Source organism: Gymnogyps californianus, chromosome 5 (assembly GCF_018139145.2).
Source record: "Gymnogyps californianus isolate 813 chromosome 5, ASM1813914v2, whole genome shotgun sequence".
Taxonomy (NCBI): domain Eukaryota; kingdom Metazoa; phylum Chordata; class Aves; order Accipitriformes; family Cathartidae; genus Gymnogyps; species Gymnogyps californianus.
The window spans coordinates 55,834,772-55,848,235 of record NC_059475.1 but is presented as its reverse complement, the minus strand read 5'-3'; the positions used below and the strand labels follow the sequence as shown (position 1 = coordinate 55,848,235).

At 34.0% G+C, this 13,464-nt stretch overlaps 1 protein-coding gene across 1 annotated transcript in view; it reads right to left on the bottom strand.

Moving 5' to 3' along the window:
- AK7 (adenylate kinase 7) overlaps positions 1 to 13,464 on the bottom strand; it is a 29,174-nt gene that overhangs the window by 8,242 nt on the left and 7,468 nt on the right. Inside the window, exons 6-14 of the mRNA XM_050897386.1 lie at positions 12,864 to 12,952; positions 12,240 to 12,330; positions 8,842 to 8,919; positions 7,950 to 8,099; positions 6,302 to 6,430; positions 5,856 to 5,997; positions 4,261 to 4,389; positions 3,262 to 3,330; positions 1,137 to 1,334 (exon numbers count right to left, since the gene is read on the bottom strand). Of these exons, the coding sequence (XP_050753343.1) occupies positions 1,137 to 1,334; positions 3,262 to 3,330; positions 4,261 to 4,389; positions 5,856 to 5,997; positions 6,302 to 6,430; positions 7,950 to 8,099; positions 8,842 to 8,919; positions 12,240 to 12,330; positions 12,864 to 12,952 (1,075 nt within the window). The remainder of the gene's footprint in view (positions 1 to 1,136; positions 1,335 to 3,261; positions 3,331 to 4,260; positions 4,390 to 5,855; positions 5,998 to 6,301; positions 6,431 to 7,949; positions 8,100 to 8,841; positions 8,920 to 12,239; positions 12,331 to 12,863; positions 12,953 to 13,464) is intronic.

The following is a 13,464-nucleotide window of genomic DNA, read 5'->3' as shown; positions in this document are numbered from 1 at the left end:
TTTCTTATTTAGAATGGCCTAGAGTTTAAGAGTAATCTTTAGGCATAATTCTTAGCAGAAAACACTGCAATATTCTACCATAGAGAATACACTTTATAGTCCCCATCAAAATAAAACATGGTCTTGGACAGTGCTACTACTTGCATATCCAGAAGTGTATAAGATAAGAATATGACCAATTGGTGCCATCAGACCTTAATATTTACCATTTCTTACATTTACTTTCTGTACCAGAACTACCTCAGTTCTAAATTATTATACTAACACACTATTTTTTTTCCACTGTTACACTTCCTAACAACACATGTATGGTAGTATTCTCAAGATAATCTCCATGACTGACATTAAATTAAAAAAAATTAGGAAATCATTATGACTGAGGCTGTTCAACAATTAACTTCTCGTAACTCATCTCAAATGGACATTCCAAATATCAGCAGTTTGAGTTTAGTTGCAGGGTTTTCCCTTTGTTCTTTCTTTTCTCCTCCCACCTCCCGCCCCTCCCCCCAAAACCCCGTTTTTTCTTAAGAATGCTGTCACCCTGATCTCACTGTTTTTGAATAATCAGATTATAGTAATCTTCCCAAGATTTCCCAGTGATCACAATTTTCTAGATAGCGTGTAGGGAAGACAAATTTTCTCACATACATGTATAGTGCAAAACAGATTCAGTCCTAGCCTTCCACCTTTAATTCCTAATCATTTTCTTTCATGCTTCATCATTTACAGATTACCCATCTATTGTCGTGGCATCTGAGGATAAGTCTAAAGAAAAAAATTTAAGCAACTACAATATTGAAAGTCCATGAAACTATACTATTACACCAATCTGGAAGGATGCCAGTCTGTAACCTAAGTCAGAAAATTATTTTTATCAGTTAGCCTATGAAAATGAACAATTAAACCCACTATTTTTTAAAACAGGTTAACTATACAAGAACAATTCAGAATCCTTACAAGTATACAGATATTTCTGCAGGAGTATAATTAAATGCTTGCTGTGTATGTATTCTGCAATGTTAATTAAAAATATTATTTTTATATGTTCACTTACTAAACGATCTTCGCAAGTGTTAAATTTGTAACAACAAAATTTTTTTATTCATATTTTATCTACTAATTGTATTATTTCATACCAATAAACTGAGGATGTATTTCAAGTTCATCAAAATAGTTGAGAACGGTCTTATCATCCGTGTTTAACTCTCTGAAGAGGTTCAGAGATTGCAGGAACTGGTCCTGGGTATAATGAGTTCCAGCAACAATTCTCTCTGGCAGATTTATTATTCTGTTTATAAGGAATTCATCAGATGCAGTCAAAGAAATAACAAATTCTGTGAAGAAGAACACATTATCAGCACCCATATATTATTGTTCTTCCTCTTTCTTACCTATTTTGTGTTAATAAGAGATATTAAACCACGATTGAACATAAATAGATATGAATTGTATATATCTTTATAGAGAATTTAATTATCAAATGCTTACGTTCAACTTCTCCAGTTAGACCAATCCAACAATATTGAGACATGTCTGTAAAGAAGTTACATATTCCAACTTCACCAAATTCTTTCTTAGCACTATCAACAAGACTATTCTTGCAATAAGCAGCACAGAAATCTTAAGAACAGCAATGCAGCGTAGTCCAAATTTTCTGAGAAAGCTATCATACAAACAATACATGTAATAAGTATAGGAGGGAAAAAAAATTCTTAGAAATGCAGCAGAAGCAGCAAGTAACACTGGAAAATTTAACAACTCACTTGTTTCTCAAGTCATCAAGTCATCACCCTGTATTGTGACTTTTAATCTCACAAATAAAGGTGTATCTGCTGAATTAAAGTCAATTTAAAAAAAAAAATTTGAATAGTACGTTAAAGATACTATGCCACCACATGCCATAAAATTTAGTGTCAATGTTATTTTAGTACTACTGGTAGACAAAAACACCAGAAATCTTTCAAGGATCCATAAAAAACCCGTCTCCTTTCTTCACTTCAGAAGTCTCACATTTGTAGTTTCATTAGGCTGAATCTTGCAGTATTTTATTAATTCAACAATAAATTTGTATTTATTAAATATGACTTAATAAAATTTATCACAACATATTCTGATATTTCTATTAATATCACTACTCAATACTACTGAAACCTGTTAATTTAACAAAGGCAGGAAGTAATTTTTCTGACATTAGAGAGAAATTTCAGAATCAAGCACTGACATAGCCCCCCTCCTGGCTCCCTCTCCTAGAAAAAACTCAAAAACCCCAAAAACAAACCCAAGAAAACCTCCCCAAACCAACAAAAATCCTTTCTGGACCATTGTGTTTTCTAAAACAAGTTTTCTCCAAGGTTGAGAAGGTATCTTCTTAAAACAGATCCCATGCCTGAGGTCCTTGTTATGGGAGAGAAAGTGGTACTTCTCCAGCCCATCATAATAATTCATTCACATTTCTTCTTTTGAAATGGAGGCTAAATGTGGTTTTGTTTATGAATAACAGAAATTATTTACTTCAGAAATCAGCAATTCATAAGTGGTTACAAACTTGGTAGAAGTCTGCTTTTTAAATCAAGCCTTTGTCCCCTTCATGCAAGTGCAAGGACTAAGGAATTTTTCAGAAAGTTCTGAATTTTCTTCACTTCCACTGAAGCCAGTAAATTATCATTTACTGAAACACTAAGCATTTGAGATATTCAACCTTTATACTATCTAACAGGACACATCCTGTAATGCAAAATACGCCAAATGTATTGTTTGAATGTAATCAAAACTTCCAAAGAAGTCAAGAATAGCGAAAAAACCAGGATGAAGCCGTTTCTGCATAGATGAAAACCACTCTATTTTAATTCCCAACTTAACTGATGCATTAAAATGAATTTGGTAACATCTTTCAAGATATCACACTAAAGATAAACTTATGTTTTTTTAATATGCCAAGTTCATGAGCTCATGTTTATTCCACTAAAAGCTGCTGTAATCACAACAAAGGCAGCCACTACTATTATCATCAGCCAACAGTTAATGGCATTTTCACAAAAAGAAAAAAAAAAAAAGAATAAAACACCCACAAACTGAACCAAAACCTTCCTTTTGATTAATTGTTCACTTTCAAATAAGAGGGCAGCAGCATTACACGAATTAGATATTTATTTTATGTTACATTAAATATGAACAGATGGAGTGATATTTTAGACTTCTCGTTGGTGGCAGCAGTACTTGAAAACTCCTCTGTTTATTTAAAAATAAATCTATCAAACTTACCAGGTGTGATTACTTTATCACATTTAGGTATTTTGCTTTTAATTTCTTCTTCTTCATCTTCACTTTCCACTAAAACAAAAGTAAGAAATGATTGACATTTTCATTTGAAGCAACAATATCATTATATTTGCTAAAAATGTGCCCAGTACAAACACAGGTTTGTCTATATTCAAATTATACTAATTGTTGGAAATAATCTAACCTGGACACCAGTTTAGAGAATTCAGTAAGTAATACGTGCTGCCAGCCATCACAGAATTCTACCCTGGGACACTAATAGTTGTTTGCCTATACAGCAGAAGTATGCACATGCATACACAATTTTAAGATGTGTCCATACTGTTTTACAGTATTATGGTTAAAATGGTTTCTGCCACTAAGTGTCTGCTATTCTGAATAGTCAGTAACACTGCCTGAAGAGCATCAGCTGAGCATAATAATTTACAACCCAGCATATCAAGCTGAACAAGACTGTTTTTTCTTTTCCTTCAAACCTCATGAGGTAATTTACATATGGAGATGATTCTTGGTCTTAATGCATGGAGAGTGCTTGCTCACAATTTGAAACGTATGTTGCAGAGCTCCTCTGAAGTCGTATCTACTGTAGCTGATCTAATATACCCACTCTAATCTGGCTCACAAAACACATATTGGTGCACTGGCTGGATCCCCTCATTAAGCAGCCCTTAAATATTATGAAGAAATTCTGCTTTAAAGCTTGCTTGAGTGGAGTAGACCAACACAGGACAAGAAAGCATCCTCCGTATTTGTGCATTTACTTAGTACTTTGCCAGCAAAGATAGTCTGAAAACTATCTTGTGCTTAAATAAGGTTCATTACAATCCTTCTTACATTTTAAGCATCATGTGAAAACAACTTTGTTTTGTGTCCTGCACTGCAGTCATTACAGTGGTGATGCACTTCAACTACTACGGCACTAAGAACAATAATGCTAATGACAATATTAGCAGCAATAAAAACAAAAGCAGCAATACTTACAATTAAAAAGATCTCTCGCCTGGTCATAGGTCTCCGGGAACCCATCTAAAACATATCCCTGATTCCTACAAGGCATAGATTTGAGCTTATCCTTCACAAATTTAACAACATACTGATCATCTAGATGACCTAAGACACAAAGAAGGTTAATAGGTACCTAGTTTATGGAAAACAGATATCTGAAATTATTTTATTAACATTTTAATTCATTTATCAGAGAAACTTCTATTTAGACCCTAAAAAATTCATGTATTTTGAGTTACTATTTGTATATTACATGTTGTCAGCAGTCTACGGAACATAAATGTGTAGCTATAAAATAAAATTACATTTGTGTTTACAAGGATATAAATATTAGAACTTTAAGGATACTAAACATGAAATTAGGTTTTTTTAGAATAATGCAATCAGATTTTAATAGAAGCAGCAAAGAAAAAACATGACAAAACAATAATTTTCTATTTACAATTAACAGTAAGACTTAAAGATAGTCTTGCAAAACAAACGTGAGATAGGTTTTACAAGTTTGATTTTCAGATTAATAGATTGAGATATGAAGTGGTTTATTAACTTGGCCTACATTGTTGAGTAAATATATGGGAGTAAAAAGTTTGGTTTGACCTGATTTTTTGTCCTTTTGCAAGCATTGACTCCACTTTCCTACTTTATTTTGCTACAGCTTTTAAAAGTCTTAAATATTTATAAACTGCTGTAATCATAAAAATATGTTACTATTTTAAAAGGCATTATTATTTTAAACAACAAAGCAAGGCATGCAGAAAAGATGCTGCCATAGGTCTCATTACTGAAGCTTTTGGGTGCGTTACAAGTTCATTGATTTGCAGATACACAAGATCGAAATCAGGTAAACCTTAAGGGGGATCACTTTATACTGCATGGAAAGTGTAAGCACTAAGTCAAAAACTACATGACTTTATTCATACATAGATGATCATTACTTTTCAGTAATGGCAATTTTTATGGACTTTTTTCAATCTGCAAACTTTAAAATTCTTTACAGGCTTCAGTAAATACTATTTACTTTTTAGAAACGGCCAAAATGAGGTATAAGGTACTTTAAAAAACCCCACAATCTCATATGGCAGTACACTAATTCTTTTTCTTACTAGAATACTTTTCTTCTTTGAAAATTTGATAAAGATATGCTTCACTAACATTTTACTTTATATTATATAAATTATGCTCCTTGTTCTGAGAAGAAAACATGAAGTTTTTTAAAAATTCGGGCCAAGAATCTAATTCTTCTGAGTATGTCATTGTTACTTATATATCAATTTATAGGATAAAAAGAATTATATAAAATGTATAAATAAGTAGAAAGATGGAACTTCTACAATTAAAAAAGCACCACAGTATTTAAAAAAAGTATCACTTTTGATATACAAGATATATAATATATAAAGTAAAATAATTGTATTTGATTTTTAAATAAGGTACATACAAATGGACAGGATATGATTCTTGCTTTTAATAGGAGGTAAAAGTTCTAAAGCACTAATTTACTTCCTGATCTTCCATTTGCATAGCGTTGCACTAGTTACCTAAATCCCATCTTAGTACTTTGTATTTCCTACCTGCATTCTGCTCCATGCTTTCTTTTATTCTAGCTAGTAACTCATGTGCTGCTTCTGTATTTTTACCCTCCTCCTCTTCATCATCTTCCCCCTCTTCTCCCACTCTGTCAGAGTCCAGTTCTTTAGGACCCACAATTTTCTCCTGAAGACAAGATCAGAAATATGAATAGGCTCAGAAATTCCAGAGCCAAATTTCTTTTGTACACAGATGTAATAAAAGGGAAAAAAAAATTAAACAATTCATTTCACGTATGCTCCTGGACTGTGACATACTGAGCAACCTTCAGTCTCTAAAAAGAGTTCAGTGCATCCCCCAGAGGCGATCAGTATATCAAAAGAGATTTCTATTCAAAAATAACGGAATTATAACTAATTTTTAAATGATGCCAAACATTTTAAAATCACAGAAATTAAAATAATAGTAATATTAGAAAACAGCAACACACCAGATTTGCTATTGTTTCAGAAATCACAGCATTTATCTTAATGTGATGCAGTTTGTAGTGTTTGCAGAGCTCTTCAGCAATGGTAGATTTGCCAACCCCAGGAGGACCATGAATGCAAACTTTGAGAGGCTGGAAAAAAAAGATAAAGATATAATATCATTCAAACAATATGGATATTTTTATGTAAAAGGAACAATCTTTTTACTATAACTAATAGGAAATAATTATTATAATTAAAACTGAAAATATATTTTAGTTTTATTAATTTATTCATCGCTGAATATCTCCTATATAATCCACAGGCTTTGAGAAACACAGTTACTTAATTTAAATGTACTACTTTACCATTGGAGAAAAAGCACGCTTCTATTCAGTAGACTCACAGACCAACTTATAGTGGCACTATTAGCATTTGAATGATCAAAAGAGACAAAACACAACCCCATAGACAGGATGCAGTGAATTTTGGAATGAGGTGGCAGACACTCTACTATAGACATGCAATAGCTCTGTTTCCCAACTGAGGTACGGTTGCTGTCATCACAATGGTTATTTTGACCTCAAACATTTCAGATCCATCACAATCTTAAGATATTACCGATTTCTCATTTCAGCCCACCTAGCCCGTGGATGAGTAAGTGTGATTAAGATTCCAGTATACACTTATTAAATATATTATGCAACGAACTCAAAATCATCCATCATTAACTGCCTATCTTAATTCAGTAAATCTGACAGCGCAAACTCTGCAAATTTAATAGAGTAGTGACAGGGACAGAGGTCTAGCTAGCTTTCCCTCTCCCTGCCGCTAGCTAGCCTTTCTTCTCCTTGCCACTTGGTATGTCTATATTTTGTACCGAATTTTCTGAATTACATGCATATGTATTCAGATGCAGTAGTTTAACCCAAACACAGATCTGATAATCCTTTCAGACATACGCAGGGACTTTTAACGAACAACCTCGAACGATAGTAGTTGTATTTTGTTTTACACCTCCTGAACTCTTGTTCAAAGTTTGAACAAGATTTAGATATGCTGAATGGCTTTATCATACCAATCATACTTGAATGTGTGCAAGCATTTTTCTGCGCCTTTCAGTAACCTTCCCTATACATTTGAACACAGAAGTTCTAAATATTAAGCTAACATAGGAAACAGCAAAGTTGCTCAGTACATTACACAATAGAGCAGGGTAAAATGAAAGCTACATTGCAGTTGAATATCCTGGCTCACTAAATTCAGGAAGGACGCAAAATATGTGCCTAAATACTGACTGTTATAAAAAAGCTTAAATAAAAGATACACGTATTGTGTTCTTGAAGCAAAATATACCAGGAATGCCATATATTGCATACAGAAACTAGTTTCAGAACAGCAGGTTCTCCATCAGGAACCTTATTTGCATTTACAGGGCTTCAGTTTTAGGCATAAAAGAAATAAAACTTAATGATTATTGTTCTAATTAATATTCCCTCTTTTTTAACTTCTTCAATTTAATTTTCAGTTTTTATGTTCACTTATTTTGCATCTATATCAGTCTTCCATGTATTTTTACTTCAAGAAATTAAAGCTTGTGTTTATATAACCATTTCTATCGGGGAAAAGAAAGAAAGGCGCACTTTAAAATAGTGTACACCAAACCATTACCAGTAATCCTCGACTTTGCTTGTATTCCTTGACGATTTGTTCAATGTTCTCCACCAGTCCTGCCTGAGCAACCCACTTAATGTTGAAAGTCTCTTTCAGAAACACAGATTCCATTCGCAGGTTCACAAGCAACATATCCAAATGCATTTGCTGCAGGAGCAAAGCTACATTTATCTACAGACTTAAGCTATGCGTGTTAAAAGAACACTGTTAGCTTAAACTTCAGACAAGAATGGAGGGGTGAGAATAGAAAGATTTAAAGCATAGGGAAAGGAGGTTTGCACACAAAGCAAAACAGACTTTTAAAGCTTTTTAAAAATATAAACATTTTCAATGTATATTTGTACTTGAGTATTCTCATGAACTATTAGAACATGAAACATTACACAATTATTCTGTACAATACAAAGGTTTCATATAATTGCAGGGAATAATCTGTTTCATAAATTTATCAAGTACCATCTTAAAACTACCAGGGTTGTAATTTGTTTATTTCTCCTATGAACAGTTTATTCCAGATAAATAGATGAATACAACATAATTTATGTATGCTGTGTTCATCAGCCTTAGTAGCACCTCTTTATTAATTTTGTTATTTTTATCATTTAGTGTAGGTTTTGTTAGAGTGCTCCAGTATGCTCAGTGCAACAGTGACATCAGTGCTCCACTGCTTTTCTAAATCAGGATGTAATTCCTCAAAATAGTCTGTTCTACGATGGTTAAATTTCAGTTTGTTTATTTTCTAAATTCAAACTCACTGTATGTATTTTTAGGCATGTTTTAGGGTTAATTTCTTCTGGTGGCATAAAAAACCCAAATCATATATTTCATGATATTATACTTTTAAGTTTACATCCTTTCACTAAGTAATAAAGGGGAAAAAAGTACTAACTGTTAACTCTTTGCTCAGGAATGCGTTTTCTTTTGGAATCTTCTCAATTTTTCCTGGTCCAACATTTTTACTGATACACTATCAAGAAAAAAAATTAATACACTTATCAAATCAGATTCTTAGAAAAAATTGTACAGGATTTCTGCAGATAAAATATGTACTTTAAATTTTATGTTACACTATACCTGAAAAATCAGTATACTGTTTTGAAATAGACAGATCAAAGAACAGTATATTAACTTTAATGTTAGTATTAAACACCTTTGTTTTTCTTTATATCACTTCCTCTTTAGTACCTGCAATAAAAAAAACCTAAAACCCAAACAACTCAAAACCACAGAAAAGTGTTTTGAAGCTCTTAAATCTATGTACAACTTCCTACTGCTTAAGAACTATTTGGAGACCTATGTTATTTCCCAGCACTTTCACTTTAGGTTTTTGAAGTATTTAATGCTGTTAACAATCAGGAAGGGTTTTCAGATCAATGCCACCAATAACTCTCCATATTACCATTTTCATTTCATCATCAGACAGAAGTTGTTAGTTACTCCTACAGCCCTTTAACATAGATTTAAAACCCCACTAGATTCCATAAAATCATAAAAATTTATATAGAATGTCAGACCAAATCTACATAAGTTGCAGCATTCTGTCTCCAACGATGTCAATTAGTGGACGGCTAAATGAAAGTAAGAATGGGAAAAGCATATATGATACTCCTTCCAGATACTCTTCTAATCTTCAACTATTTTCAGCTCAGACACTTCCTAAATATTGTCGTGGTTTAAACCCAGTCAGCAGCTAAGCACCACACAGACGCTCCCTCACTCCGTGCCCGCCCCCCCTGGCTCCCAGTGGGATGGAGAGGAGAATCGGAAAAGAAGGTAGAACTCGTGGGTTGAGATAAGAACAGTTTAATAACTAAAGTCAAATATAATACTAACAATAATAATAATGAAATATAATAATAGTAATGAAAAGGAATATAACAAATAAAAGGGGGGGGGGGGGGGGGGGGGAAGGGAAAAACCCCCAGTGATGCACAATGCAATTGCTCACCACCCGCTGACCAATGCCAGAGCAGCAATCCACACCTCCTGGCCAACTCCCCCCAGTTTATATACTGGGCATGACGTTCCATGGTATGGAATACCCCTTTGGCTAGTTCGGGTCAGCTGTCCTGGCCATGCTCCCTCCCAGCTTCTTGCACACCTGCTTGCTGGCAGAGCATGGGAAACTGAAAAGTCCTTGGCTTAAGATAAGCGCTACTTAGCAACAACTAAAACATCAGCGTGTTATCAACATCATTCTCACACTAAATCCAAAACACACCACTGTACCAGCTACTAAGAAGAGAGTTAACTCCGTCCCAGCCGAAACTAGGACAAATATACAGCAGCTATTTCTAGTTTAAGTAACTCTCAAGGTATTTCTCTCCCATGCACCTTTCCAGTCTTCCGCTGGGCTGGTAGAGCTCCCTGCCAAGATAGCTCTGCACAGCGCTCTCTGCAACCCTCTCTCGACTGGCAACTTCCTGTCTCTACAAAAACCGTCCACTTACTCCTGCCCTCTATTTCCCGTTTCTAAACAATCACATACCCATGAAAGGACCCAACCACTTTTCTTAGGGTGCCTAGCTGCTTCTCAACAGCTTTTGGTGAAGCACTTCTTTGAAAGCCTTTTGGAATTCAAGTAGGCTACATCAGCTTGTTCACCCTTATCCACATTTGCTGGTCACATTAAAGAACTTCAGGAGGTTTCCAAAGTATTTGAAAGTACTTTTTTGGAAAGTATTTCTTGCGAAAGTATTTTACAAAAGTCACATTGACTCTTCCCAAATACATCATATGTATCTGGGTGTCCTTTAATGCATTTAATTTATTATAATGTCTAATAATGTACCTGGTTATTAGCCAACAGTATTAGGCATATTGGCCTGTAATTCCCAAAACATTTTAAGAACCTCTCTTTTTACATTAGCATCACATTTATCATCCTCCAGCCTTCAAGTGCTAGGACCGTGCTAAACAGCAGGTTGTGTGCATGAGTTAGCAATTCAGAGTTATTTCATCCTTGAGCTATTTCAGTCTTCTTCATTGAATACCATAAGATTCTGGTGGTTTCTTAGTGTTCATTTTGTCAGTTCATTCTATAATCTTTTCTACAGTTCCTTTAGTTTTATACAGATCCTCTAACAAGTTATCCACAAAGAGATCCTGAAGCATTAAGATGCTTCCAAATTCTTACCCATGCCCACTAATGCAAGGCATCTCTGCTATGGCCTTGTCTCCTCCAAGTGCTCCTTTTATACCATAATCAATTTGCCTTACAGATTTTCTGGCAGGCTCTTTGTTCGCTAAGTGTTTGAAAAAAGGATATTAATTTTGAGTCTTTCCTGATAGTTGATCTTCAAGTGTTTTTTCACTTATCCCGCTAGATTTCATGATCTTTTCTATTCTATTTTCTTCATCTGGACATAACCATAACTTTTTGAAGTCTGACATCTTGTTTTCTTCAACCTACAGTTTAACCATGCTAATTTTCATTTTCTCTTTCCCAAACTTTTCTTAATAAGTAGCATGCAATGGCCTTATATGGCTAATAATGTAAGTTTCAATAGCTTCTAGCCTGCTCCTCTAAGGACTTAATACTTCTAATGTCTTTTGTGTTTATTTTTACATAATTCTCTTTCCTATGGTTGACCATAGCTGCAAAAGTTATTTTGACCTTTGCTTCTTCCACAGGAGTGTTGACTAATTGCATTACGGTCATTTATACAGAATGGCTCTTCAACTATTAACTTTTCAGTGAGACCCTGTATATTTACCTGAACCAAAACAAAGGTTGCATCTTCTTGTGAGCTCCCTAACACACTGTTCCATGCAACACTCTTTGACATAACAAAAAATATTGGTCTGTTATGTTTGGTGCTTACGTAACATTTGCTGAACCTACACGAGCAAGTCTCCTGTTATGTTGTATTAGTTGACTCTCACTATCAGTGTATAGTTCAACAGTGTCATCGAGACTATTTCTAGACTTAATTTCAAAATGCTTGGAAAAACAAGATATCTTCCTACAAAACAAAGCGAAAAACATCTTAAAGACTTTGAGTATCTAATTACAGTACTGTGAATGCCATAACAATTCACCAGAACCTTCTTACATAAAATTTCTACTTAAATTAATGATAATACTGCAAAAGTTAGTTCTGCAAAATCAGGTCCAAGTAGTGTATTTTGTTTAAAGGACAGAAGTCTTGGAGGATTTAAAAATAATTTTCTATGTCATTTACTACACAAGATAATTCAGGAAGACCTAGGAATTTCTACTTCAGTAAAATGTATAGCTTTTAAAAACCTTAAAGATATCTGAAAAAAAAAAATCAAATCTCTTACCTTTATTAATTCTTGAAGAGTATGCATAGATACATCTACTGCAAGTATATAGTGAGACCTTGGCCTGTGGTCTGCTATATTTTGTAACACTCTGAAACATAGCAAGTACAGTCAGGGCTGGTAGTTAGAGAAGCATACTGGGCTTTCATTATTAAATGCATTTCAGAAACAGTAGAAAGAGTTTATAAAATCTTGCAGAACTTTTCAGAGCATGACATATTCACATATATATTTTCCTTAATAAAGAAGCACAGCTGAATATTTTATTTGGAAAGAAGTTCGAAGGATAAAAAGCAGCATCTGTAGAAGATATTAAGTTAGCCTGCTGTAGAGTCCACAATCCATTTCCAGTTCTGTGCCAGTTAACTGGTATCACATTCTAGATCGATCATTGCTAGTCATTTCTTAAAAGCATAGCACCAGTGCAACAGTCCGGTAAGATTTCCAGAAGGCATATCTAGTACTACAGAAACAGAAGTCTCTGTTTGACTCCATAAGAAGGGCCAAAGAGTGTTTTTAAACCCACCCACCCCAATTTAAAAGCCTCAGTACCCTCTAGTAGATTTGGATTTGTTATGTAGCTAGGTATCAATTATTGTCCAGGGGAAATTTTTTTTTACTTACGCTGCTAAATCAAGAACATGAATGGTTGGAATAAAATTGTTTCCATCTCCAAAAACAGGTATTGTAGGAGTCTCACTAAGCCAACCTATCTGAAAATACAAATAGAGAATGAAGTGAGGAGAAAAAGGTTACTTTTAACTGGAGCTGAAAAAAGGAGCATTTGTTTACTAGGCAAATCTATATATTCAGGATTTAAAGTTCAGTTCCTTGAATGATTAATGGAACTGCAGTAAAGGAAACAATTCTTGAGAAGTACTGACTGGCAGCCTACTAAAAACAAGAAACTTTTTTTTTAAAGAATATTCTTTGATCTTGGCAAATGTTATTTTGTATCCCAAATAAAAGAAATGCTTGGGAAAAAAGATAATATAATGTTGAGAAGAAAGATATTTTTCCTGATTCCATTGATATGACAGACATGTTCTCACTGTAAAGTACATATGGAGATACTGTTCAAAAACTATGGAAAAAACTAAAAAACATATAGAGCCAAAAAAGTGGAAAACACTTCCACTGTAGCTAAAACATTTCAAAGAGATCAAATAATCAGTTCTGTTCACAAAAGCATTAAGCTTATGATACCAGAGCTACTAAAAATGCA